Source organism: Dipteris shenzhenensis, chromosome 16, assembly GCF_047967505.1.
Source record: "Dipteris shenzhenensis isolate YYH24624 ecotype China chromosome 16, Dip_SZ_1.0, whole genome shotgun sequence".
NCBI lineage: Eukaryota > Viridiplantae > Streptophyta > Polypodiopsida > Gleicheniales > Dipteridaceae > Dipteris > Dipteris shenzhenensis.
Genome location: NC_141611.1, coordinates 4,018,874 through 4,046,236, shown reverse-complemented (window position 1 = coordinate 4,046,236; position 27,363 = coordinate 4,018,874). Strand labels below are relative to the sequence as shown.

At 41.2% G+C, this 27,363-nt stretch overlaps 1 protein-coding gene across 1 annotated transcript; it reads right to left on the bottom strand.

Annotated features, from left to right (window-relative positions):
* Nucleotides 1-16,849: 16,849 nt before the first annotated feature.
* On the bottom strand, nt 16,850-25,100 carry LOC147892431 (Tetratricopeptide repeat (TPR)-like superfamily protein). Its single transcript, XM_087387192.1, has 4 exons — nt 24,879-25,100; nt 18,293-18,417; nt 17,796-18,042; nt 16,850-17,413 (listed from the first exon to the last, which is right to left on the bottom strand). Exons 1-4 carry the CDS (start codon nt 25,093-25,095, stop codon nt 17,187-17,189), a joined length of 816 nt encoding a protein of 271 aa, XP_087243318.1. The 5' UTR covers nt 25,096-25,100; the 3' UTR covers nt 16,850-17,186.
* Nucleotides 25,101-27,363: the final 2,263 nt, after the last annotated feature.

The window sequence follows — 27,363 nt, the reverse complement described above, 5'->3', positions numbered from 1 at the left end:
TCGTGTTTCCCCTGCAACTTTGGATTGTTGCACATAGGACCTTTATGTCATTATGGCTCTTTTGCCTCTTGACTCACTTCAATGCTCATTTGAGCAATATTGTCTTTCCCACTAACCATTCGTTTTTTTCACCCCTTCAAATACTCTTCCAATATAGCTAAATATAGCTAAATATAGACAATGGACCTACAGGCCTCCACCCTAGCAGTTCACCCCCTATTCTGGATAGTCCCTAGGTAAAGAGCTGGGATTTTTGGTAGTCTGGACTGGAATAGCCAGATTTATCTTTACTATCATCAACCCTATTCTGGCAGTTGATTTGTATGAGGTTTTTCTAGGCATTAATATTTCCTTTCTTTACAAAAAAAAAGAACGTTTATTGGATATATCCAGAAAGAGTTATCCTTGGACAGCTTTGCTGACTTGTTTAAGAATGCCAATGGATTAGCTACATTGATCAGACATATATCATCAATGAATCTAAATGAATTGTGAAAACAGATCCCATATTCCAAGCCTCATTAGTCTTTTAAAGAATATGAATTCAAAGTAAAAGAGGTAGTGGTTACACCATATTGGTGAGGTGAGCATGAGAATCCCATAGGTATTCCTCTTACTTGTTTCCATACTTTACTCCCAAACGTATGAACATTTTTTCTGTCTAGTTTGTTATATTTATAATGTCCTATTTTTCAAACTTCAAACTTACTTTATTGATTTTGGCTATCCCATTCTAGTTGGTTTATTTGTGTCACTTGGCAAAACTATGCTCTTTTTCTTTTTTTGTCTTCGAATGCGAGTGTAATTACATTCTCCAGTTTGAGCAAATGATGCGCACCTTGGTTGATATCAGTCTTGCTATTCTAGGAGGGACTTATGATCTTCTTCTTGTATATTGTTTGAGGGGAATTACTCACTCTTTTGCATTTCCCTTGAAGGCCTCTGGTCTCCATCATTCTAGCCTGATTAGCTTCATGTCTAGAGTTTCCAAGACTGGGAATGTGTTTTGATTGGTTGGGACTCTCTTTTGCAATTGAACCATCGGCCGAGTCGACAACGGTTTTTGTTCGCAACCTATAAATCTTGCTTGGAATACTCTGGATGGAGTAACATCTTCCGTTCTTCTATTTATCAAAGATCGTATCAAACGCATGAGCTGAAGCAAATGTGCCTTGTCCTCCTCATTCCAAGCGATGCAACCCCTTTTCTCTTGAAGCGGACATAATGGAGCAACTAATGCTGGGCAACACCAATTATTTATCAATATTTTGTGATCTAGTTTCCCTTTCAAGGCCCTAACTTTAATCATTTGTATTAGTGTTGCACCATCATGAACCAGCATAGTGAATGATGTGTGAAGTGTTTCGGATAAGCGTCGCAAGGCAGAGCCTTAGTGGGATTCCCACCTTGTTTTTTCTTAATCCAGCCTACCTGGGCAACTGGCATTCTGGGTGATAGAGGCAGAGTAAATGAGGCTCTTTTTTGTGTCTATTAGCTAGTTGGAGCATGCATGTTTGCAAAGTTAGAAATTCCATTGTGTTCAAGAGAGGGCAAAGGTTCATCCGGTAATGGAAGACCTGCTAAGGATGACATCATAGGTCTCCTTAAATGCTCTTCAACATCAAGGGCTTTGGTCCATGATTTTGGAATGTTATTGTTGTTAGATGTAAGTGTTAGTGGGCATTAAAAGGTATGCAGTGCAATGGTCTCTCTATATGCGAATTAGTAAGTAATTGGTTCTTTGTATGCAATGCAATGATCTGTCTATATGTGAATTAGTAAGTAATTGGTTCTTTGAATTTTGTTTTGAAGCGAAAGTAGTCCATCATGGTGTGTAGATTTGTTGATTGTGATGTTTTTTGAGAGATATCTATGCCTAAGTCACCACTACGGCCTTGCTTTCAACAAGGTGTCACAATCACTAAGTCCCCATTTAGAGAAAATGTAAAGTAGCTCGAATAAATATTACAATAACATTTTCTAATATCTTATAAAAGGAAAACAAAATGTGTACAAAAGGGAAAGAGTAAAGGCGAATGAATGTGGGGAAAGATAGATGAGTGAAAAGAGAGGAGAGAAAAGATATAAAAGAGGGGATATGCCATTAAATATGAGTGGGGACGTGGCCATTTTGGCAATAGACCCTCATTTCACATGCTTTTAATAAAGGTGGTGTCACAGAAGCTTAATGACAAAATAATTCACTACCTCTCATGTAAGGCCAAAAACTTAATCCACATATAGTGACAAAATCATTTAGGACCCTCACAAAGAGACAAAAGTCTAAACCTGAAACTCATTACAATGGCCTAAACTACCACTAATCCTAATACTAAACACCCCATTAACATGGTCAACGTGACCAAATGAACTAACTTCTAAGCAATGAACTTGATTAGTAAAAAGTCTCTTAGTAGGGCTAAAAAGAGCCTTATTTACTCTACCTGTATCACCCAAAATGGCAATCCTCCAAGTAGGCTAGATAAAAAAGAAGTTCCTTAGTCTAAACCATAACCCATTGTGAAGACTCTACTTTGAAATCCTTCATTGTACAGGTTTGAAATTGTTTTCTTGACTAAGTAACAAATCCCTTAAAGGCATCCTCCACTATTTTCATACTGTTAGTGGGCCAGTCCCCTTTAATTTTCTTTAGGAGAAATGTCATCACACTAGATTCTGTAGTGGTGAATTGAAAAGTATTCTTGAGATGTCAAATGGAAAGCCACCCACTTGTCTCCCTGGGTCCCAAATCTATGTAAAAGTCTTTAGCCCTTTATAAATAATTTCCTAACAATTCTCAAATAGGAAAACAAATATTAATCCATCCATAAAAGCCCAGTTAGAAAATTGTAAAGAGAAGAACTATCTCCATACAATGACCCCTGTCCAGTCTACTAGCATCTCTTGATTTTCCCTTCCTAGATTTGAAACAACTTGGTTAATAATGCCAACATAGGAATCTTGATAGCGACATCAGATAGCACAAGATCCTACCAAGGTTCATTAATACCACAGGGAAAATTGGTTGCAACCCAATTTCAGTAACCACTTTGAGCACAAGGCCTAGCACTTTACGCTTCATTTTTTCTAAACCCACAATACCCTCTAATTTAGATGTGGATAAGAGATCTCATGAACACGCATGCCACAAATCTTTCCATATGAAATCACACATCAACCGGTTTATTTTCTTAAGGACATTAGCTAAGAAAGGATAAATTGACAAGGCATATACAATGTCGGAGGGCAATGAAGACATAGAATCAAATATTTAGTGTTATCTCTGGAGAGTTAAATTCAAGGCATGTTTTGACTATGTAGGATGTGCTCGATCAAATTGGAAAAAACTTAAAGGTTCTTGAACAAAATAATCAAAAGAGGCTATCTTAGAGAGGATGGTAGATTGGAGATCCTTTATAAAGCCTCATTTATATTGAGGAGAGAATGCACTAACAGGTCACAAAAATCCACACTACTTCTAATTTACCATCCATGACAACACTCCAATGATACGATGGAAGGGCTACACTCATTGCATTGATATAATTTATGGAGTGTGTTGTGATGTATTTATTAGAACAAATAATTCCATTAGAAGAAGCTATAAATTTTGTTCTCACAAAAAACAAGGTAGTTGACATGGATGAAACAAAAGGCTTGCAAAACTTTATTAAGTAGGATGCAAAATATCTAGTCAAATAAAAATATGGAAATAATTAAGAAAGATGAAGCCCTCCTAAAAGGACAATAAGATTTACTGAGCATTGAATACTCTGAATCTTTTTGGCCACAAACAATGAGATGAGTCACAAAGATCTAAATTTGATAGAAATGCAATGTCAAATATGGAAGAAGCTAAGCAATGCCTTTTGCGTCGAAGATTTTATGGTAGGAAGGATGACAACCCTTACCCAAATCTGTACTGTCTGATGAAATTCAAGAGGGTATTTTATTATAGTTTGCATACCTAATCTAGAACTAGATTTTCTTGTCCAAGGTGACCCAAATTGGGTGGCAAAGGTTTTTTAGATAGCTAGGGATGAAAGGGGAATCCCTATGACCTTGAAGGCATAGCTTTGCAATATGAACCTAATCTTTTGAAAATTTTGCAAAAAAAAAAAAGAAGCTAGATGACCTTATGAGGGTTTGTTGCAAAGAAACATGAATGGATTCGAAATCAAGATGATTCATAGAGGTGGAAGTTTTAGAGGATGGAGGAAAGAGAGTGGAGTGCACATAATGCCTAGAGCACGCGCACATGCACACACACACAAAAAAAGTCCTTTCACCCCTATTGCGTTCGCACAATTAAATTATATACCTTTTAAAACTCTTGGAAAAAACCCCGCTTTTTTCCTAACCTTATCACGGACCTCTCTTGCAGTCCCTCTCTCTACTTTAAAACCCCCTAATTTCCCTCTCTCCCTATTTTTCCTAATTTTCACTAATTTCTTTAATTCTCCCTAATTTTTTCTAGATCCTCTAACTTCTAATTTCTCATCTTTCATAATCTTTCCTAATTGTCCCTAATTTCCCCTAATTCTTCTTATTTCCCCATATTTTTTCTAATTTCCTTTTTTTTTAATTTTCTATATTTCTTATCCCTAAACTCCCCGCCTCTCTCTCTCTCTCTCTCTCTCTCTCTCTCCCCCCCCCTTAGTTCTTCCAATTTCCCTATTTTCTCCTCTCACTTATTACTCCTCTCTCTGTCGCTCTAATTTTCCCTAATTTCCCTACGTTCAACTCTCTCAAACTTCTCATCTCCAATATTTTTCCTCTCGCTCTAATTTTTCCTAATTTCCCTACCTTCAACTCTCTCTAACTTCTCATCTCCCTATTTTTCCTCTCCCCCGATTTTTCTCCTAAGTTTTGCTTTTCTTCTATTTCCCCCTATTTTTCCTAATTTCTTTGATTTTATCCTAATTTCCTATTTTCCTTCAATTGTTTCCTATTTCTTCCTATTTTTCTCTCATTTCTTCTAGATTTTTCCTATTTTTTGTTATTCCCTCAATTTCTAGTTTTCCCAAAATCCTATCCTGATTTCCTATTTCCCCCTAATTGTTCTCTATTTCTTCTTATTTTTCCTAATTCCTACAAATCTTTTATATTTTCCCTAATTCTTCCCAATTTTTCTAATTTTCCTTATTGCTTCTAATTTTGTCCTTATTTCTTTAGTTTCCCATTATTTTTTCCATAAATTTCCCCAAAATCACCCCCTATTTTGTACTCCTAAACAACCTTTGTTCCCCTATCTATACTCTCAACCCCCCCTCCTCAACGCCCCCCCCTAAACCTTGCTCGTGACTCCCTAACTCACCTGATTGTGCAAGTCCTTTATGTTCCTCGTCTATGGCACCCCCTGACTCCTGACCCACTGTTGTAGCTATTTCAAACTCCTCTACTGGCTTTGATGGCCTACTCTACTAGCTTTTTTCTGCTCTTTATAGCCTACTAGCCGCCCACAGGCTACCAACTAGAGCAGCTCTGCGATGTGTGCACCGACCATTTTCCTGCCCCTGATATAGATCTTTGACCCATGTAACCCATGTGGCATGTTATACTTCCTCGCGTACATAGTCTGCCCCGCTCCACCACCGTCGACAAGTATTTCTCCACCCACCACCTCACTGTTTGTGTTCTGAGGTACTCTTTTCACTTTATTGCTCTTTTATTTCACTCCTCCACGTGCCTTTGTATCAATTCCCGCATCCTTTACTCTGCCCCCCCCCCTTTTTTTTAATTTGCCCCCCTTAACCCCTTTGAAATATATCTATCTTTTAAACCCAAACCCGCCGCCCTAGCCCCCTTCCCTGCCCGTTTTATCCTTTTCATAGGTTCAATTCCCCCTTTTCTTTAAATTGTAAATTCCCCCTTTCTCTACATTTTTCAATGGGTCAAAATCCCCCATCCTTTTTTTCCCCCCCCCAAAAAAGAAACTTCTATTAACTAAGAGAAAAAACCCACGAGAGCAAGCTCAAAGCGGAATACATCATGAAATCATGAGGATAAATAAACCCCCTCAGAATGAGGTGGAAAACAACCAAGGCTGAGGCTGAAAGTGCCACCTCAACCCTGTAGGAGTCTCAGAGAAGAAAGGAGAATCCTTCCATTCCCTGAAGAAAGAAGCCCTCCTAGCTGAGGCTGCACGGGAGTCTCCCTGCACACTCGTCCATACAGCCATCAAGGTATATATGGTATCTGATTAGGAGGGGCGTATGTTCGGACAGTGTACTCACATTGTTTAGAATACTATATTAGAGAATTTGGGAATCTCCTAAGTCCCACTTTGAAGTAAAGAATTAAGGCCTAGTGGCCAAAACTTGAACCCTTATTTGAAAGTGGGACTTAGGAGATTCCCACCTTTACTTAAAAGTGGGACTTGGGATGATTCCCTAATGTGGTGTTTAGGATGGATTTAACTTTCAAGTAATGGGTTCAGATTTGACCATGTGGCCAAATCTTAACCATATTGGGAAGTTCCAAACTATTTGAAAATTCCCACATTCTCTAATATAGTGTTTTAGGCATAGTGGGGCAATGGACCGGTCAGTGCCTTTGGTAGATGGAGCAGATTACCCATGGAGGCAGAGGCGAGGCTTAGTGCCGTAGTGCATCTGCGAGGGGCGGAGCAACGGCAGATGAGAGAGATTGACCTATTGGGAAGTTCCAAATCTTAACCATATTGGGAAGTTCCAAACTATTTGAAAATTCCCACATTCCTCAATATAGTGTTTTAGGCACAATGGGACAGTGGACCAGTCGGTTTCTTTGGTAGATGGAGCAGATTATGGAGACGGAGGTGAGGCTTAGTGCCATAGTGAATCTGCGAGGGGCAGGGCAGCGACAGATGAGAGAGATTGACCTAGCCATCCTTGAGTCCTAGCGTGTGGATGGATAACAAATGGTTGCGCCAGTTTTCTAGGACTAGTGTCCCCTTGAGGATGATGATGCAACGAGGCAGCACGCAACTGGTTTAGGTGGCATTATAGATGATGTGGCATATTAACCAATCCTAACCATGGCTTAGTGGTGGTGAGTTAACCATGGTTTCTTTTGATCTGCCACGTGGTAGAATATTGATCAACCTCTCAACCTCGGGTCTCCTTCACTTAACCCAGGTTAAATCTTACCTATCACGTGGAATTGTGGAGAACCTTGTGAAAGGAATTGTGAGGAAATGTTGAGGCCGAGGTCGGATCCACACTAGGCACGTCTCGAATCATCGAATCATTGATGAGAATCAGGGAGGGCAGAAGGACTGGCTTGACAGCTTGATGGAGGCGCAGAGAACATCGATTGCTCCGCAGTAGGCTGTAGGCAAGCGTTGGTGGTGGCTGGCTGAAGGAGCTGTTGCCCGTGAAGATGGAGCTAGCGTTTGCTCCGTGAGCAGAAGTGCAGGTAGGCCATCATTGAGTCACTGGGCCATGGAGACGGCTCTTGGCAGCAAGAGCGATGGGACGGGAACCCAAAATAGAGCGTCAAGCAACAGCAGGGAGCTGTTTGGTATGGGCGATGGAGGCCTAAGGGTCATTAATGGGCAGGATGCAAGAAAGCTGGGAGCTCACGTTTCCTAGAGTAGATCATCTATGAAAGCTAGTGGCTGCACATAGGAGGCATTGCTGTGCCTTTGGAAGGTGGATGGTGCTTAGAGATGGCAGCTAAGAGTCTGACTAGTGTCATTATTGCTGCTTTAGGAGCTTTTAGATAGGCACAATGTGCCTTTGTTGCAGCTTTGGAGTCCCGAACTGTGGGGAGCTGTCTACTCATAGATGGAGCATTATCAAAAGAGCCACTAAGTCTAAACTCCTAGAGTCTTCAGTCGAAGGAAGCTTGAAGAGTGAATGGAACTTCTCACTCTCTTTTTCTCAATGAAAACACTCATGAACCTTTCAAGAAGTACGAATGGAAATTTCTAATGCATGATAGAAATTTCTCCAGGTAGAAGAGAACTTTCAATAAAAAATCTACATCTAATCTAGGAGAGCTAGGACCTAAGCTTTGATACCATGTTAAAGCGCATGGACCAAGCTCTCCTATGGACCCTAATCTACTCTAATGACAACACTGATCTAAGGTGGATGAATCCTAAGAGTGATCATCATCTATAACTCAAGTCAATTAGGTTTCAAGATAGATTAGCTTGGACTCATAAAGAGAATCTTGAGATAGTATAAAGTGCTTGATTGATATTACTTCAAATAAACCTCCCTTTTATAGGAGTGGGTACTTACATCCATATGCATGCTCACATGTGGGATATCTCCTCCATGCCATGTGGCACCTTACCCTTTACATCCCTTTGCTCTACATGTGCTCATGGCACCACAACTCTCAACACTTTATGTGGATGATATCCTATTGGCTAGCAAGAACACTTATGAGCTTGATGCATGAGGCCTTTGACATGAAGGATTTGGGACCTGTAGGTCATACTCTTGGTATGCGCATTGCACATGATCGGAGTAGGAAACTCCTTTGGCTTTCACAGAAGGAGTATGTTACAAAAGTGTTGCAACATTTCAATATGTAGGGAGAGAAGGCAGTAAGTACTCCATTGTCTCCATATGTGAAACTGAGTCAGGAAGATAGTCCCAAATCAAATGAGGTTCTTTATGCATCAGTTGTTGGGAGTCTTATGTATGCTATGATAGCTACTAGACCGGACATTGCATTTGCAGTAGGAGTTATTAGCCGGTATATGGCTCATCCAAGAAAGAGGCATTGGGAGGCAATTAAGTGCATCATGAGGTACATGAAGGGTACTAAGGAGATGTGTATCTGCTTTGGCAGAGGAGAGATGCATGTACTTGGGCACACAAATTCTGACTATGTAGGGCATGTGGATAGCAGGAGATCCCCACTCTTGGTTGTGTGTTCACCTTTGCAAGTGGTGCAATGTCATAGATGTCTTGTGCACAGAAGTGTGTTGCTTTGTCTACCACAGAGGATGAGTATGTTGCAGCCAGAGAGGGTTGCAAGGAGGCTATATGTCTCGATCGACTAGTGGGAGATTTGGGGGTTCATACAGGTGTATTGACATTGCATAGTGATTCCATGAGTGGTATTCAGCTAGCACATAATCTGGTCTTTAATGAAAAGACCAAACACATTGAGATCAGGTGCCATTTTATCAAGGACGTACTTGAGGACAAGCGCATAGAGCTTGTCAAGGTTCATACAGATGATAACCCTGTAGATATGCTGACAAAGAGTCTAGCTAGTTTAGTGGTTTGAGTATTGTCATGTATTGATGGGCATTGGATAGTATGCTCATTGGCTATTCTTCCTTAAAAGCACATTGGCCTTTAAGTGGGAGGTTGTGGGGGTTAAAGGCCACTATACCTTAACCCCAATCATGTACAATACTCAAACACATATATATATATATGGATGACATAGAAGATTAGGGTGTTCTGCACCCACCAAAACTTATGTGTCTCTCTCTTCTGGTGCTCCCTCTCTCTCACCTTCCATTATTATGCTTCCATTGTTGAGATCTCTCATACTTAATGAATCCCATGAATCCTCCCATGCGAGTACTTTATGTGTGTTGATGGGAATATAACAATTCTATAAATCTTATCGCTCTTCTATCGCATGTGCCTTTGTTCTATGGGAACGATACTTTTGCACATGGGTTAATCTTATTCAGTTTAAGGCCTGTGCAAAGTATCTGTAAATACCTTATGAATCCCATTCGAATACTTTATGAATCCCATGTGAATTCTTTATGAATCTCGTGAATACTCCCGTGAATCATCCCATGGAAATACTTTATGAATGTGTGTTGATGGGAATATAGCAATTATATGAATCTCGTATGCTCAAACAATTTATGTTTGTTGATGTGAATATAGCAATCATATGAATCTCCTATGCTCAACCAATTTACGTCAAATCTTTCAATCTAATTTATTAAATTTATTCAATATCTCATCATAAGAATTTAATAATTGTATCAATCCTTTTTCCAACCACTTTATTATAAATCTTTTGTGCCTTACCTTATTCAAAATATGATCAAACATTTTATGTCAAATCTTTTAATCCAATTTTAAATTAATTGTATTAAATATATGCTTATAAAAATTTAATAATTGTATCAATCCATTTTTCAAATCACTTTATTATAAATCTTTCGTGCCTTACCTAGTTCGAAATCTTTCAATTGTTGACTTTATTCTAAATCTTTTGTGTCTTACGTTATTTAAAATCTTTCAATTGACTTTATTATAAATCTTTCATGTGACTAAGGTTATTTGAAATCTTTCACTTCACAGTATTTGAAATCTTTCATACTCACTTACTTTATTCAACAATCTTTCACTTCATAATATCGAGTGCTTCACTCTTCCACCCTCCTCATTGCTTATAATTATGCATTCCTCTCTTATTTCCTTTTACATATCACCTTCTCCACCCTTCTGTGTATAGTCTTGCTCTCCCATTAACATTCTCTCACCCTTGTCATTGCTTAAGCTCAAGTTCCTCTCTCTCATTAGAGGAGCAGGAAAAGATAATACAGTGTAGAGTAGAAATAGGAAATTTATATTCAAGTAGAGAAGAAATAGTATCCTTTCTTTCTAAAAAATGTGGATGCATGGTTCATTATGGGAGATATCCACCTAATGAAGTACGAATGATACTAAATCACCAAAAAGAATTTTAGGAAAGAATCTCCAATTCTTTTCTTGTATTCTGAAGTTTTGAATATATTGATGGTGAAGATATGCAAAAATTTGAGGAATTAGTTACTTCTCACATAAGAGAACCAATATGCACATCTTCAACTACCTATAATGAAATGTCAGAAAAAGACGCCACTTTAACTATATATGTAAATTTTTTAATTTTGAAATGAAGATATCATTTTGGTTTTGTAAATGATGTGTAGTATGAATTTTGTTAAATAGTAATGGTGAATATTCAAATGTCTTGTATGGGAGGATGAGGAAAGAGAATTTTATACATAGTATAGTATATAAAATGATATTTTAAATTTTTAATATATAATTCTAATGAGACATATAATTCAACAAATACACAAAGCTTTCTTGTAAAAGAATATTTAATCATTTTAATATTTAAATTTAAACTTTAAAAGAGAAGGGGGAGGAGAAGGAGAGAGGGGACGGCAAGGAGGACGAGGAGGAAAAGGAGAAAAGGAGGAGAAGGAGGAGGAGGAGGGTGCGGGAGGAGGAGAAGAGAGGGAAGTGGGAGGAGGAGGAGAGAGGGAAGGGAGAGGAGGAGTTAGAACATGTGTTAAAAAATTATTCTTGAAGTTAAAAAAGTTTTAAAAAATATTTAAATTTGGATTTTGAAACATAAGTGCATTGGGAAATTTAAATCTTCTACTACTTGTTAACCTATGAAACATGAAGTTTGAAAAGTGCAAGAGTTTTAAATCTTCTCCTATGAGATATAAGTTCTCCTTTTTGTATTCAACATTCCGAATTCTCTTATTCCTTGTGCTCAAGACGTCTCTAGCATTCAAAATTCTCTTCTTCTTATTTTGAGGATGTTCTCCAAGACATTCTCAAGACTTTTGTTCTTCTTATTTTGAGGATGTTCTCCAAGACATTCTATACATTCTCAAGACTTTTGTTGCTTCCTAAGTACCATAGCTTTGAACATTCTCTAGAATTTGATTGCTTCCTAGATACTACTCTTATGACATGCTTTGAACATTCTCTTTCGTCACTTCCATCCCCTTTCTTCCTCTTTTCTCTCTCCTTTCATCCTTAAGTTAGTACATCACTTCCCTCCCCTCCATCTTTTCTATCTCCTTCCATCCTTAAGTTGTACTTTTTCCATAGTGTTCCCTTCTTTCCTTCACTTACAATGAAGACTCTTTTGTCCCATCTTCCCTCCTTACTTTTGTCTCTCTTTCCGTCCTCTCCTTGAGTACTTCCATCCCATCCCTCTCTCTCTCTCTCTCTCTCTCTCTCTCTCTCTCTCTCTCTTCCCTCTTCCTTCTCTTCTTCTCTATTTACTCTTGAGTGGTGTGCAAATTATCACCTCCCTCCTATCCCTCTTTCTCTGTGTACATCTCCTCCCCTCCTCTCCCTCTCTTTTCTCTCGTCCTTTTCTTCTCTCTGCTCTCCTCCTCCTCTCTTGCACCTCTCTCCTCTCTTTTCTCTCCCCCACCTTATCCTCTCTTCTACACTTTGTTGCCGACGTCGTGGCAATGGACACCTCTCTCCTCCTCCTCCTCTCTCTCTCTCTCTCTCTCTCTCTCTCTCTCTCTCTCTCTCTCTCTCTCTCTCTCTCTCTCTCTCTCCCTCTTTTCTCTCCTCCTCCTCCTCTCTCTCTCTCTCTCTCTCTCCCTTTTCTCTCCTCCTCATCCAACTCTCTCTCTCTATATATATACTCTCATGCACCTCTCTCCTCCTCCTCTCGCATGCACACCTCTCATGCACCTCTCCTCTCTTTTCTCTCCCCCTCCTTATCCTCTCTCTCTACACTCAACTACCCCGGCAAATGGACACCTCTCCTCCTCCTCTCTCACACTTTACTCTCCTCCTCCTCATCCTTTCTCTCTATACTTGATTGCCACAACAGTGAGAACCTCTCTCCTCCACCTCTCTCGTGCCCCTCTCTTGCACCTCTCTCCTCTCTTGTATCTCACTCTCCTTATCCTCTCTCTCTACACTTGACTATCATGGATCCTCTCTCTTGCATTTTCTCTCCTCCTCCTCATCCTCTCTCTCTACACTTGACTGCTATGGGTGGCAGCGGGCACCTCTCTCCTCCACCTGCGCCTCTCGCCTCTCTTTTATTTCCTTCTCCTTATCCTCTCTCTCTACTTGCGACAGCGGGCACCTCTCACCTACTCTTCTCTTCTCCCTTTCCTCTCCTCCTACTCATTCTCACTCCCTTTCCTCTCCTACTCATTCTCGCTCTCTACACTCGACTATCGCCACAACAGCGGGTACCTCTCTCCTCAAATTTCTCTCCTCCTCCTCCTTTTCTCTCTCTACTCTTGACTGCCACGGCAATGGGCACCTCTCTTATGCCTTTCTCCTCTCTTTTATCTCCTTCTCCTTACCCTCTCTCTATACACTTGACTATTGCGACGGCAGCAGCAGGCACCTCCTCTCTCCTCGCTATTCGCTCCTCCTCCTCCTCCTCTCTCCTAATTCTTTCTCCTCCCCTTCCTACATACACATATATACTTGCATATATATTTTTTGTTTATTTATAAATTATATATATATAGAGACAGAGAGAGAGAGAGAAGACACACACACACACACACATACTTATACACACTCAATCAATTATGTTCCCATTATTCTAGTCCTCTCTCTCTCTCTCTCTGTCTCTCTCTCTCGCCATAATCTCTCCTCTCTCTCTATCTTTGCATCGCTCTCATACAAAATTTGTAATTAATAAGTAGGGTATTGAGTGGAGACTAATGTAACTTATAATTTTGCAACTCGCAAAAAGGAGATGGCAACAGAGTTTGTTTCTGGGATGGACGTGATTTATGTTCCAATAGAGAAGTAGTTGGATTTGCTACGATTCATGATAGTGATCCAAATTCGGTTTGTCATTTTAGAAGACTTGGCAAAGATAAGGTAATGATTATTGTAACGAGGATCCTTAGTCCCCGTATTGAGCTAAAGTATAAATGTGGAGATATAAAAACACTTGGAGATGTTATTCCCTATACTACATCAAACAAATCTTTTATCACATGGGACAAAGATGAGACTTATCCAAAGGACATTTTTAGGTTTGGTACAAAGCACAATACTTTTGATTTTAGGGTGGGAGTTATATTACAAATGGAGCATTCACAAACAAGGATGTGGCACAGAAAAGATATTGGCATTTGAACAAATGGAGGAGTATCATTTGCAAAACCTCCTTAGATGATCCCTACTATGGGGTAGGCAAGGTTATGAGATGGAGCCTGCTATTTCTAGAGATTAGAATGCAACACGTGGTTTTCAATGACTCAAATAAGGTATATTACAATATGGAAGGAAAACAACAACTTGCTCACATGCCAAGTTCTCCCCTATCAAACGTTGGTCATAGAATCTTTTCTACTCAAGTGTAGAAGTGATATGTTATCAAGAGTGCATGAGTTCCTTAGCATCGAGAAAGTGAAAGGTTCCAGAAGTGACACCTTATTTGGAGTGGAGGAATTCATGCACATTGAGAAGAAAACAATTTCATTGGCGATGGCTTATTAGGTAGGGATCTCGTTGACATCGACAAATTGAAAGGTTCCAGAAGTGATGCTTCATCCGGTGGAAGGATTCATGCAAATTGAGAAAGAAAAAGGTTTCGATGGCAATGTCTTATCATCAGGAGTGGATGAGTTCATGCACTAGTAATCTTGGTGAAAGAAGTATCAGTATCAAGAAAACCATACAGGGTGTGTCAATGAGTGATGTTCTCTCAGGGGTATATGACTTTCAAGCTTCTCAACACTCTCAAAGGACATTTAATGCAAGGATGAAACCATGGAAAGATTATTCAGAATTTTACTTTTATTCTGAATTGATGAAGGTTGCGATATGCCATGGATGCAAGAAGAGGAACAATTGTAAGGGAGAAAACAATGCAAATAGAAAGTCTAACTATGTACACAAGGAACAAACATGGACATACAAATGCACGAAGAGAAAGCAAATCCACACCAATTTAGAAAAGCAACCAAAGAGAATACGATTGATGAATGAAGAGCATATGCTCAATGCATTGCAACTAAAGTGTTGTAAATGCAGATGTATGCACTTCATTTACTTGCACAACATATACTCTACTATAGCACTACCTCTAAGGAGGCAATGCACAAAATCCATAGGATTTACACCATTATCTTTATCAAGATCAAAGTTGGTCTACAATTGTGACTCATCCGACTATGTGGGATAAGAACCTCACCAAATTGGGAATGATTCCCAAGAGTGGAATCTCTAATCAAGATCATTACTCGGTATATTAGGGGTGGCTTTATGAGGGCTCACAAAGAGAAACCTTAGCTCTAGTAATGAATGGGATACTCCTACGAGGAGTACCAAAAGTACCCACCTCTTCCCTAATCTTTTGTATAGTCTCGGTGGTGACTCACGTGTTGTGGGGATGTTGAAGGGATGCCATTGGTTCCTCCACTCCAAGATACTTTCTTGTGGGAGAAATGCAAGCACGAGCCGTCCACCGGAAGACATACTTAGCAAGCAAAGCAACACTTATGTCGTCATCAGTGCCCAAGCATAAGCAACTATACTGGATTTCTGCGGTGTCTCTTGGACAAACCCAATGCTTACTAAAATATGTCAAATAAACAAAAGAGAATAAAAACAAGAAATAAAGAAGAAACGAAGCAGGTGACTAAGCAAAAATAAACAAGCAAGTCAAGAAACAAAAACTTCCAAAAAACTAGAAACTCTCTCTCTCTCTCTCTCTCTCTTATTTAAAACATAAAAAGCTAAATGGCCCTTTACACTTGTGTATCGTTTCTACAAAGAGGCAAACATACATTTCTAACTTAGAAAGCACAAGTATACTCAAACAAACTCTCTTCTGAAACTAAAAGAAAAACGGGCTATTCAACTCCCCGCTTTTTGTTTTCAGCTTATGTTCAATCATTCTAAACAGACCTAAGGCCGAAACACCATAGATAAAAGACTTCATATCTATGAATGTGCGAACTTTTTTCATTATTTTCCTTGGATTATACCTCTTGTGTAAAATAGTAAAGTGATCAAACTACTACATTGAGTGATAAAAGACTCCTTAGTTGTACAAAGGCGGGAAAATCTATGAAATTGGGAAGAAATGACTCCATATTTTGCCAAATCAGAAATGTTTGAGTCAATGTGAGGCATTTTTATAATGTGTAAACCATTATAATGTGAGGCATTCATTCATAAGAATGAATGAAGCAGCATTGGACACATGCACAAGAATCAGAATGCTCATCACTTTTGAAAGCAGCTCAGATATTGGATCTCGAGCGTGGCAACCTGAAGTAGCCGTGTAAATGATCAAGTCATCCCTTTAAGTGCAGAGCACAAATGTACCCTACAAGGGATCTGATCTTTCAGATTTCCAATCCTCCAGAGCTAGCTAGTAAAACCTTCCAGAAGCAAACGCAAAAGGACGAGTCCTTGTCTCTTTTGATGTAGTTTACATAGAAAAAGGTTGCAAACACTCCAGTATCACAGACCAAGCCTTTATAACATTGAATCCTAATCACTCATTAGCCCACTCCCACAGCACATGTAACTTTTGCAGTCATAGGAGCTTCAACTCTCTCCTTATATTAATACTTTTATAATTTGCTTCACTTGTATATTATCCCGTTCCCACAGCATGCTAGCCTCTAGTAAAGCCAAACCAATCTGCACCACGTCCATTGCTTTCACAAACACAGGACAAGGGATTTACCTGCAGAATAGAAACTAAAGGTCAATTAAAGTGCACGGAATAATGTCTTTAATGAATAAATAATCCACGATCTCGAGACTTGTGCACAGCTCCAGCTAGAGTGCATGTGGTATATTGCTTGAGGACCACCTCAAGTCTGTAAAAGTTGGACCACATAATCAATGAACCTCGTGTTGAACACTAGAGTAAACCATCAGAAGGTCTGGAAGGCACAGGAACTGCAACCAACTAGGGAGGCGAAACAGAAGCTCCCATGGAGAGCTTTCAGTTGCACAACAGGCATTGGAATCAAAGGGGAACTTGTATCAAACTCCACAGAAACAATGTTAGCTATCCACATGGAAATGAATGACAGATTGAAGGTAGAATATGTTTTTCAAGTAGTTATCATCATGTAAATCAACATGCCATCACTTGTTTTCTTATTCCCTCTCCTTGTTTTCTACATTCTTTGATTTTCAAGAAACAGAAATTCTGATCACAAAAATTGTATTATGGATAAAAATTAGGGTCACTGCAAAGATTGCAATTCCTTTAAAAGTTTAAATTCCTTTCTGGACTGCCAAAATAATGCTTGATCGGATGTCTATTTCATGACAGCATCTGCAGACCTCCACAACTGGTATCAGAGGTATATCCATTGGACATCCTCTTCATTTATATCAGTCTGAATGCATGAAGTTGGTGCAAAGATCAAATTCGTTTTCCTGCTCATTTGCACCACATGGGGTATACTGCAAGTTGAGAGAGCAGAGAATATCTGGTAGTATCAACATGTTTCATGGCTTGCAACCTAGCACTGCCCTACTGTCATCTGTAAGTGTTGTGTTTCTACAAAGCTTTTGAAGATCAACATAACCAATGAGTGCATCATCAAAAGTTGTATCCTTCAAATTCGCATTAACAAATGTGGAGCCGGAGAGGACTGTGTTCTGAAACTTAGCCCCTTGTAAATCTGAGCTGTCAAATGCAACCCGATCAATTACTGCATTGGTGAAATCAGTTCCTGCATGGTGACAAACATAAAAAGAGAAGATTAGGGATGCAGATCATAGGGGATCGATCATTAAGCAGACTTTAGTAGACTATGGCAATTCAATTACGTCAATGCGAAACCTGAGACAACACCGAAGCTTGTAGAGTAAAAAATATTTGAAAACCCAAACTTCGTAGCCTCATCATAGTCTCGTCAATGGCCCCAAAATGAGCTCCCCCTCATATAAGTAGGGACCATCCTTCCGTCGTCCCCACCAACTTCATCAGCACCCAATGATGGGTGTGGATCATTGTACACCTGCATGCACATATGTACGCACCCACATGCTAGTTCCAAACTGTGCCAACTTTTAAGTTTTCCTCTTATAGAACCAATTATTAACATAGTTCACCTTTAAAGCTTGCACCCACTGCATAAGCCTTGGACATGACAACTTCAGACATGTCAGCACCATCAAACTTGGCATCAGACATTAAGGCTGCTGACAAAGATTTGCCCTTCAAGTTGGTCTTGTCGTTTGTGAAGTCACAGAAGCGCAAGTCAAGAGGTTTATCATAAACACCATTTGCTTGTCCTATTGTGTTTCCCACAAATGCTTTTTCACAACGATTTGCTTCTGTTGAAAGGGGTGGGAGTCTCTGCACACCAAAAACTATATTATGATTGAACAAGAACCATGATTATGGTTTCATTCAAAAGAAATGATTTACTAATCATAAAATGGAATCCTGAACAAACAAACCAAGAGCCATGATTATCAAGATACGTCGTCAAACAGAAGCCTGACATACAAATGTAACATGAAGTAAATTTCAGGCTTTATCTTCAGTCTGAAAAGGACAAACAACCAAACGTGAACACTGATAATCCAGAATTTCAAATCCTTACCACTGCAGCTAGTGCAACCGAAGGCCACACATTCAAGACTGTAATTGCAGCACAAAGTCCACATGCTACCTGCTGACTTATATTTGCTACCTGTTCTCCTTCAATAAGGCTCTTCTGAAATTGAGCTGCAATAAAGTAAAATGAGAATCTCTCTCTCTCTCTCTCTCTCTCTCTCTCTCCCCAGATTTTCAAAGCCTTTGACACAGTACACATTCTATAGAGGTCATGCAATCCTTACACTGAAGTCAAAAGATATGCGGATCAAGCTTCTTCGACAATCTTACAAGCTGAAGGGCACCAAAGTATGGATAGCAGAGAAGCTTACACAAACTCAACTCAAGATTAAGGCAACTGAATTAGCTAAAGCCAGGGCTGCCAGAAAGGATGGGAATGGGCAGTTTACCGTGAAGGGGTAGCACTAATCAGAGAGTTTAAATCAAAACCAAAAGACTCTCAGTCTTAAACTGATGTATGGCTGTTTACTCTTCCAGAATATCATGTAAGGTACTCTAAATAATTGGGGTTGCTTTTTGCACTCCTTGGGAGCTGCCATGTGCCCTCCCTAAAGCAGATGTACTAGAGGGTTTCTTGCTGTCCCATAGACCTTTTGGTCTCCAGTGGACATTAATAGACTTTCTTTCTTTCTTTCTTTTCTTTCTCTCTCTCTCTCTCTCTCTAGATTTTCAAAGCCTTTGACATAGTACACATTGGGCGCCACTAGAGCTTAGACATGATATCTCCAGAATTTATGAGAAGGTACGCTGGTGTGCATGGGATATTCTTAGAAGAATTTTCCAGTGATATGGGTTCAAACAAGGCTGCCCACTCTCCACGAGACTGTTTGGCATCTGCATTGGCTAACTGGCGTTAAAATGCTTTAATTTGCTGCTACAAAGGGTTTGGGACTAGGCATTGGAAAAATCTCCTCTTAACTCTAAATGCTGATGACATGGTACTCTTTGCAAAAACCCAAGCCGAGACGCAACTCCTGTTTTTTTCTTCCAAAGAAAGGAACCTTCTATTAATGCTTGAAAGATTTCATACAAGACAGCAGCCCCGAAGGTGCTAAGTATGAAAAAAACCGAAAAAGGCTGAAAGACAAAAAACGGCCTGTTCCAAAGAAGCCCAGCTCACTGCCTAGGGGATCTCTGGAACTGGGGCTAACAACCAAGTGGGAGGACTATACAGCCAACGAATCCCTCGCGGAGTGGAGATGTAGAAAACACCTGTAGGCCAAGCCTTGCAGAAACGAGCACGCCTCTTAATAGTCGCCCTGGAGCCTGGAGTCCCACGCTCCCAGGTGGACCGTAGAGTGTAAATGATATCCTGCCAGATGGCAACCAAGGTAGCCAAGGGTGGAACCAGGTGCTCTCTCATCACAAGACTGCAGCGAGCCACCCAAATGCTCCAAGCCGTGATGCTGGCTACCACCTCCCAAACATTGTCCTCCCTAGGAGAAAGAGGAGCTAGGGTATCAGGGGGGGCTGCCTCGTAGAGTGCAATCCTCTGAATGCTCTGACCCTGTTTCCGGTAGACTAGGGAGATCTCATCAATTTGTAACGCGTGTCCTCCCTCTGTCAACCAAGCCACCATCCCCCAGGTGTAGTCTCTGTGAAGACTATGCATACGTGTCATGATCCTAAGGGCTCTCATCCAGATCCTCGCTGCGCTGCGACAACTCCATAGGCAAGGACACCATCTGAGCAACAATGACACTGCCCCTCCACTCGCATCTGCTCCAACCACGGGCCAATGGGTCCGTCGACTGCCAACCAGAAGAAGTACGAAATCTTCCTCGGCCGCAACCTGGACCACAACCACGTCCACAACCTGGAGCGAACATCCCGGGGCACTCTCTGGGTCACCCAGTGTCTCTCCCTCGAGGGAGTCCACTCCACCTCAACGAGTCCATCTAAAGTCTCCTGCCAATCCGTGTGGTGTAGGAAAAGAAAGGCACCTCATCTACCGTCTCAGCTAGGCCGCACCTAGAGGGCCAGAACCACTCCCCAGGATCCCACTGGACCTCCCTCAGGGGTCTACCCTCCCACAGCCAAAGGCGCCATCTAGAGGTGTCCTGCTCTGAGATACCGGGAGGGTCAATGTGCCACTCCTTCCCCAAGTGTCCTACCACTCTGATCATCTGCCAATGTATCCCATCAAGACTCCCATCCATCTCAGGTTCGCTCCTAGTGAGGGGCTGAAGTAGGCCTCCAGGTCCTACACGGAAGAAGCCGAGGTACGTGCTGCCACGCTGCATCAAAATCCTCAAGGGAACACTAGTACGGGAAAACTGCCCCAACCATCTGCTGTCTCTCCAAATGTGAAGTCCTTCCCACCAGGACTCGGGAATGGCTAAGTCGACCTCGCCCATCCGCTACCCTGTCCCTCGTAGATGTGCTAGGGCATCAAGCCTCGCCTTTGCCTCCATAGGTAATCTGCTCCAGCGACCAAAGGACCCTGCTAGACCACACCACTGTGCCCAGCCAATGTGAGTCCGCTCCCTGAGACGTCCCTCCTGATCTCTGACCTCTAGGTGCCCACATAAGGCGCTGGCGCTCAAACTCCTCTCTGCATCTGGGCGAGCACAGATGAGACCCCCGGCTAGTCTCTGCCAAACCCTGTGAAGACAACTCATCAGGGGGGAGCCCTTCCCCGTAAGGGGGGCCTCTGAGAAGATCCATCTATGTGAAGGCTGCCACTGTCCCTCAGTGCGTGGGGTGTTCCTCAAAAGCCCTCTCTGGTCGAGACGCAACACCTTAAGCAAGCACTACACTCTTTCTGCCATTTCAATGGAGTGTAGGATAACACTGGAAAAACCAAGGTCATTGTTATGTCCATAATTGTTTTTCCAGTGTAGGATAACACTGGAAAAACCAAGGTCATTGTTATGTCCATAATTGGATTAACTAGGATCTAAGCAAGACTAAACTGTCTTGGACCAAGGCCAAGCTAATTTAGGATCTTGGATTGGATCTAGGGTTAGGGTGTGGGGTCTAGCACCGAGGTATGGATTAACTTGGGTTTGATCAAAGCTGGCATGGATGAGGTTTAGATCTTGTGGATAGAGCTGGCCTAAGAATCGCATGGCTATTCCAAGATTAGCAGAGCTAATTACGTTAAAGCGTGGACTCCAAGTAAAGTAAAGCTAATTTGGGCATGCACTTAAGCTCGGGGCTTATTGCTAAGGATAGCCAGTGCTTGGCCTATAACTTTAGGTTAGGGGCTCACTATCACGGGTCCAAGGAGTGGACTCTCCTCTGAACGTAGACCTGCTAGCTAAGGAGCAGTAGCTTACAGGAATTGGCATGTGGTATGAGACGCGTGTTTTGACCTTGAGGTTGGTTGGCTCTCGTAGTGGTAAGACCTTAGGCTCGACGGTGGCTTGACGTACTGAGCCTCCAGCTGGGAGGTGAGCTGCTAGCTCGAACCCTTATGAGTTCTTTGCGGGGTTGTTTGCGAGTTTATCTCAAGGTGCAATAGACTTAGGTTTGAAGTTGAACCTCTCCACAGTCCAACAGTTACTTGACCAGGTTTGGTGTTGTTTTTGGTATCAAAGCCAGCTTCAAGCTGATTGAGTCATGTTTCTTTGGGGAAAGCAAAAATTCCCTTTTAAGATGCACATGTCCATGGCAGAAACAGCCAAAAGACAATTGAACAAATCCTAGTTGGACAAGCATAGTTCTGGAAGAACCCGCAAACAACCCATGGTTGTGGTCAAGCTGATTTACGTTTTGGAACAATAGGCTGAACTCCGAATTCCAGAGAAGTGCTAGCAGCAGGCAGATCTGCAAAACACCTTGTTGTACGTGCTAGAACATTGGGCTTTAACACTTGTGCACTTGTGCAGAAGGGCTATTTTACAGTCAAGAGTTTGGTAAGACTAGCGCTGCCGGTGGCTAGGATGCATAAGATTGCATGCTGGGTATCTTGACTCTGGATACACTGCTCCCAAGAAATGGCAACAACCATGAGTGGATGGAAACAATAACAGCCTTCTCCACAATGCTTGAGGATGATGCTCCTTCGTTGGTGGCTTTCATTCCTTTTCTCTTCCTACTTAGCGAACAAGAGCTTTGATAACAACATAACGAAGATGAGAATAAGAAAAGCGGGACGCAAAAAGAAAGAAAGAAACTCTATTAATGTCCACGGAAGACCAACACGTCTATGGGACAGGGAAAACCATCTAGTACATCAGCTGAGGGACAACACATGGCAACTCCCAAGGAGTGTAAAAAGCAGCTCAAATTGTTTTAAGTGCCTACGTAGTATTCTGAAAACCATGATTGGCCATACATCAGTTTAAGACTCAAAAGTCTTTTGGTTTAGATGTAAACTCTTTGAGGATTGCTATGCTTTCATGGTATACTACCCATTTTCCATCTTTCCTAGCAGCCTTGACTTGGGCTAGTTTTGTTGCCTTATTCTTCAATTGAGCTTGCGTAAGTTCCTTGGCTATCCATATCTTAGTCCTTAAGTTGTAAGGTAAGATTGGCGAAGAAGCCTTTACACGTAAATCTCATGATTTGATTGCAATGATAGCATGTCCTCTAGAGTGTCAGATATTAGTTGCTCCATCATCATCATCCTCATCAACCATCCGTTCAAAGCTAGGCATGGCTGCTTCGATATTGCCAAAGTTTCACTAAAAGAGAGAGAGAGAGAGAGAGAGAGAGAGAGAGAGAGCATCAAGGCTTTTAAAGAGGGAAGGAGTTCGCATAGAATAGGAGGACAAGATAACAAATCACAAATAAGTGAGGGTGAGGCTTATATAATCCTCCCCTATGCCCTCCTTTGTACCAATCCCTCGCTAAAAGCCTACAATGCTAACCCACTAACTGAGCTTATTTTCACTTTGTCCTGGCACGTTGGATTGGTTGATTAGTCCTGTAGGGTGTTTGGATTCTCAATTATCGGTTAGATGCTAAAACCTTGTGATATTTATAGTGGAAGTGCTTGTTGTAGAGCTCTCGTATCAACTTAAGACCCTTTACTTGGCTTGTGTCTTGCTGAGATTTTCAAGTGGAGATATTTTGGTTTCTAGGCATTTCTGAAGTTTTACAAAAGTTACCACTGAGAGAAACCGTCGTAAATTCATTCAGCCATTATACAATCTAGAATCTCTAGTCCAGTTCGGTATAATTGTAAACAAGTCAAGTATCATGGGCTTAATCTTGGTTGAAGTGTCGCTATTCCTTTATTCTCATAGTTTCTCTCTAAACAATGCTTTGAAGTTTTTGGTTTTTTAAAGAGTTTTCAATTCATGAGCTTTTTAATTTCAAGTAATGTGGTTAATTATTCACTGGCTTCCACCACGCATGTTTCTGTCAGTCTGTTAATCGCCACAGTAGCTTCCTTCATCAACCAAAAGTATGTCATCAATGGTGTCATTGATCAGATGTGAAAAAAGCAGACATAAATGGGACGAGAATCTGGCAGAAAATAACTAAATATTTCTAGAGCTGCCCCCAGTTGCTCCAGAGGACTCCTCAAGAAAGAGGCCAACAATATCGTTGAAAAAGTATGATGCATGTTATGGCCATCAGGCAGACAAATTTCCCGACCGTCAGAAGAGCACATGCGGGATTCTTGTATCCCCAACACATGTAAATGGACCAATAAACATCGACAGAAATTTTAAAAACCGGCCTTCATGGATGCTAGATGCATGTTATGGCATGGAAGTAATACATTTCAGGACTGTAACCAAATTACATCATCAAATTGATAAATGGTTTTCTTTGGTTTTCTCAAGCATCGGTGCTACACACTTCTTAAAAGGTGCATGAACCTTCGGCGATTACTTGGTTCTCCATATATCCTCCCAGAAAAGTCAATTTACCAGTTGATCTCTCCATATTTATTGTCGCTTCTGAATTCATCTCCTGCTGAGATTCCCCTTTCTTTGGTCCCTTCATATAAACGCGACCTCACTTGTAGAAAGACTGAAATGAATTTCATATTATCTTTCAAAACGACCTTTCTGGACAAAAATACGACCGGATGAACGTCCTAGAGGGAGCAGAGTCAACTACTTTGGTTTATCAGGACATCAACCCACGATGTATAATGTTGGACATTTAATACACTTCACACAAGACAGACGCCTTAGTTGACGCAATGGCATATGCTAGCAACCTGCATAGCCCACACTCTATAGTGTCGGCAAATGCTTTGGGCGTACGGTTTCACTTCACACCACAATGTGGGACTGATCATGTTTGCTCTTTATGAAATCAGGTGGCGATGGCTTCTTATCCTCTCTCTCTCTCTCTCTCTCTCTCTCTCTCTCTCACCAGAAGCTACAAGCCTACCATTTTCAACAAGCACAAGGATCAGGCGAAATGCAGAAACAACCATGCGTTCGCATAGATTCTGTCTATTATCATCACTTCCTTTTCCAGTAGCATGGTTCCCATCCCCCACCCCGAAAAACGCTTCAATCGAGTCAAAGAATATACTGAAAGGTACTTTCTCGAGAGCATAGAATCGAAAGTGAACGGCGATCTCCATCTCTCTCCCTTTTGCGCGTCAATATACTTAAGCGAGATATGCAGTAAAACCGAGAAGGATTAAACAGAGAAACCTGAGCAATGAACTTGGGCAGATACATTTTTGGATCGCTTGGGCTCACAGATAGAAGGCAAGCTGAAATCACCGACGAGAAAAGCGCTATGAAAACTGGAGTGGCGGGGAGGAGAGTGAGTGCAGCAACGAATTGCAGGAGCGGAAACGCCCAACAAGGTCGCCATGAAAACGTTCACTTCAAACGAATCCAATGTGGCTATCAAGTGGATAAACATCCATATTCATCTTATATATTTCATTTTGATTTTTTGGCGTGGCTCTAGGAAAGGCTATAGTGATCTCTTGGTTTTGGTGGAGATGATAAAAAATGCTATTTTTGGCGTTGTAATTTTGTCCTCGTGCTTGCTATTTTTATCTCTATTTTTGGCATGCCCTCTGGGTAGCCTTAGCAATGGTTCGATTTTGGCAAAGCTAAAAATCCTGATTATTTCTATTTGTTGGGGTGAGAATTTGCTAGCAACTTTGGCAGGCTGGTATTTATGACTTTCTGATATTGTGGTACAAAAGTCGTCGTTCGTGTGCAATCAATCAATGCATGGACAGTCCAATGCAAATTCGTCTTGGCATTTTCTTCTGTCAACGAAGATTTTATGATTGATTGAATTCGAAGATTTGGGCCTTTAAATGTTGCTGAGGAAGGCAATGTGTTCCATCGCTCTCATTTCCCTCTCCCCTCCTCCCTCCTCCCTCCTCCCTTCTACTTCACCACCTTACATCCCCCATATTTGCTTCTCCGCTCGATGGTGTTGACATTCCTTTCACCTCCTCCTCCACAAGTACCACCACCTCCACTAAAATCAAAGGTGAGTTCCTCTCCAGTGAATCGCCCGAGAGCTTTTCCATGCTCAATTTTGAGAACTTATGCAAACATTACGAGGTGATTCTCTTCAAAGATGACAACGATTTAAGAATGCGCTAGTTCATTGGGAATGTATTGCTAGTTGCTCCTGAGGCTAAATTGCATGGCCGCCATGCTTGTTTTACAAGCTCATCTCATCTACAGCTCCCATTGCGAGATCCACGTCTCAGAAATCGGAGCTCTGCAATTCAATTCAATGCAATCAATCGCGCTGCACACACACATCGCAAAGCTCGCAATCACAAGATCAAAAAATTTGTTCTTTGAAAGTTGCTTGCTCCGTAGTCGCATTTGCTGCGACGGATTGGTAGTAGAATTGACCAGGAAGCACATTGTTTTCACTCCATTTTTCTGATTGCTTACCGGACCTTGCAGATCCGTCCCCTTTTTTCTTCTAACCCTGCTACGTCTAATGAGCCCATCTCGATTCTAATCTCATCCATGCAAAGAATGATGGACGGTGGACGGAATTGATTCCTACATTGCCTAGGACATCAGTGGCCGAGAAAATTCTTATGAAAAAGCATTCTCATAATTAGAAAAAAAACTATGCCACACTTCAAGTGTCTAGGTTCCTGTGTTTGCTTGCTTTGGGGTGGTTTCTTCCTTCAAAGTTGTACACAGATGGCTAAGTATGAAGAGTCACCTGAGTCGATGTATACAGAGATGAACACTTTTGGGAGAGGCTCAGTATGCAGGGTTGCTTCATGCTTCACTTTCACACCTCTAGAAATACTTCTCTTCTTTCTTATGTCTATCTTTGAAGCGACCGTGATATGTTTGCAGAAGTGGCAAAGAGCTATGGGAAGGGAGTACATCTACATGTTGATGAAACGAGCTCCAGTGCATGCTATATTTTAGTTCGTAACAAACAAGTTACATTTGGAAATTAGACAAAGTTTACTGATTTGCTTTACTCTCAGGGAAGAGAAGAATGGTGATGTTCGTGCACATCCAGTGTCTTTCTGGTAGCCCTGTGCTTATCGTTGGCTTTGAAAAAGCCCAAAGGATTTTCAAAGTTTGAGGCAACCTTTGATTAGCACGCCTACCAAAGAGATCCCTGCACAAGAACTTTGAAGCAGTAGCCAAATAAGCATATGTAGAAGGTCTGTGATACTTCTCTTGGAAATTTTCGATTGTATGGGTTGAATGTAAGGCTTACAAACTTGTCACATGATTTTTGTGGATATTGATTCATTGCGTTGATATTTGTGGTTTTGCGCAGGTATGTACTATTTGAAGAGTAGTACTGCTGTGGTAAGTGCCCTTTGGTGTTCGTTTAACCTTTTAGCTATGGACTCTCTTACTTTAAGTGTAATTCAGTTTTTCTATATGGGAGAATAGACGTATGAAAGGCTTTGATATACAGGAGAAAAGTCTATGGAAAAGGCGAGTCTGATACTTGGAACACAATCTAGCAACAACAGTATCACTACCACAAATTCAATATATTGTTCAGACCACTCCCTACTCTACCCTACACTTTCAACCACACAAAACACTACTGGGCAGGCCCATTGAATTAATTCATCTTGTTTCTCCCCCTTTCTCTCTCTCTCTTCTTCTTCTTCTTCTTCTTCCAGGGCAGCTATTTGTGTCCTCAGCCAATTGGTGCTTCCTATTT

Bases quoted from the DNA above. Each gene is read 5' to 3' on its own strand.
- LOC147892431 (XM_087387192.1), bottom strand. From the start codon at position 25,095: ATGTTTATCCACTTGATAGCCACATTGGATTCGTTTGAAGTGAACGTT. The intron at 18,418-24,878 runs GTTTCTCTGTTT...ACTTTATTGCAG, and splicing joins TGCCCAAGTTCATTGCTCAG to CTCAATTTCAGAAGAGCCTT. The intron at 17,414-17,795 runs GTGAACTATGTT...GTCACCATGCAG, and splicing joins AGTGGGTGCAAGCTTTAAAG to GAACTGATTTCACCAATGCA.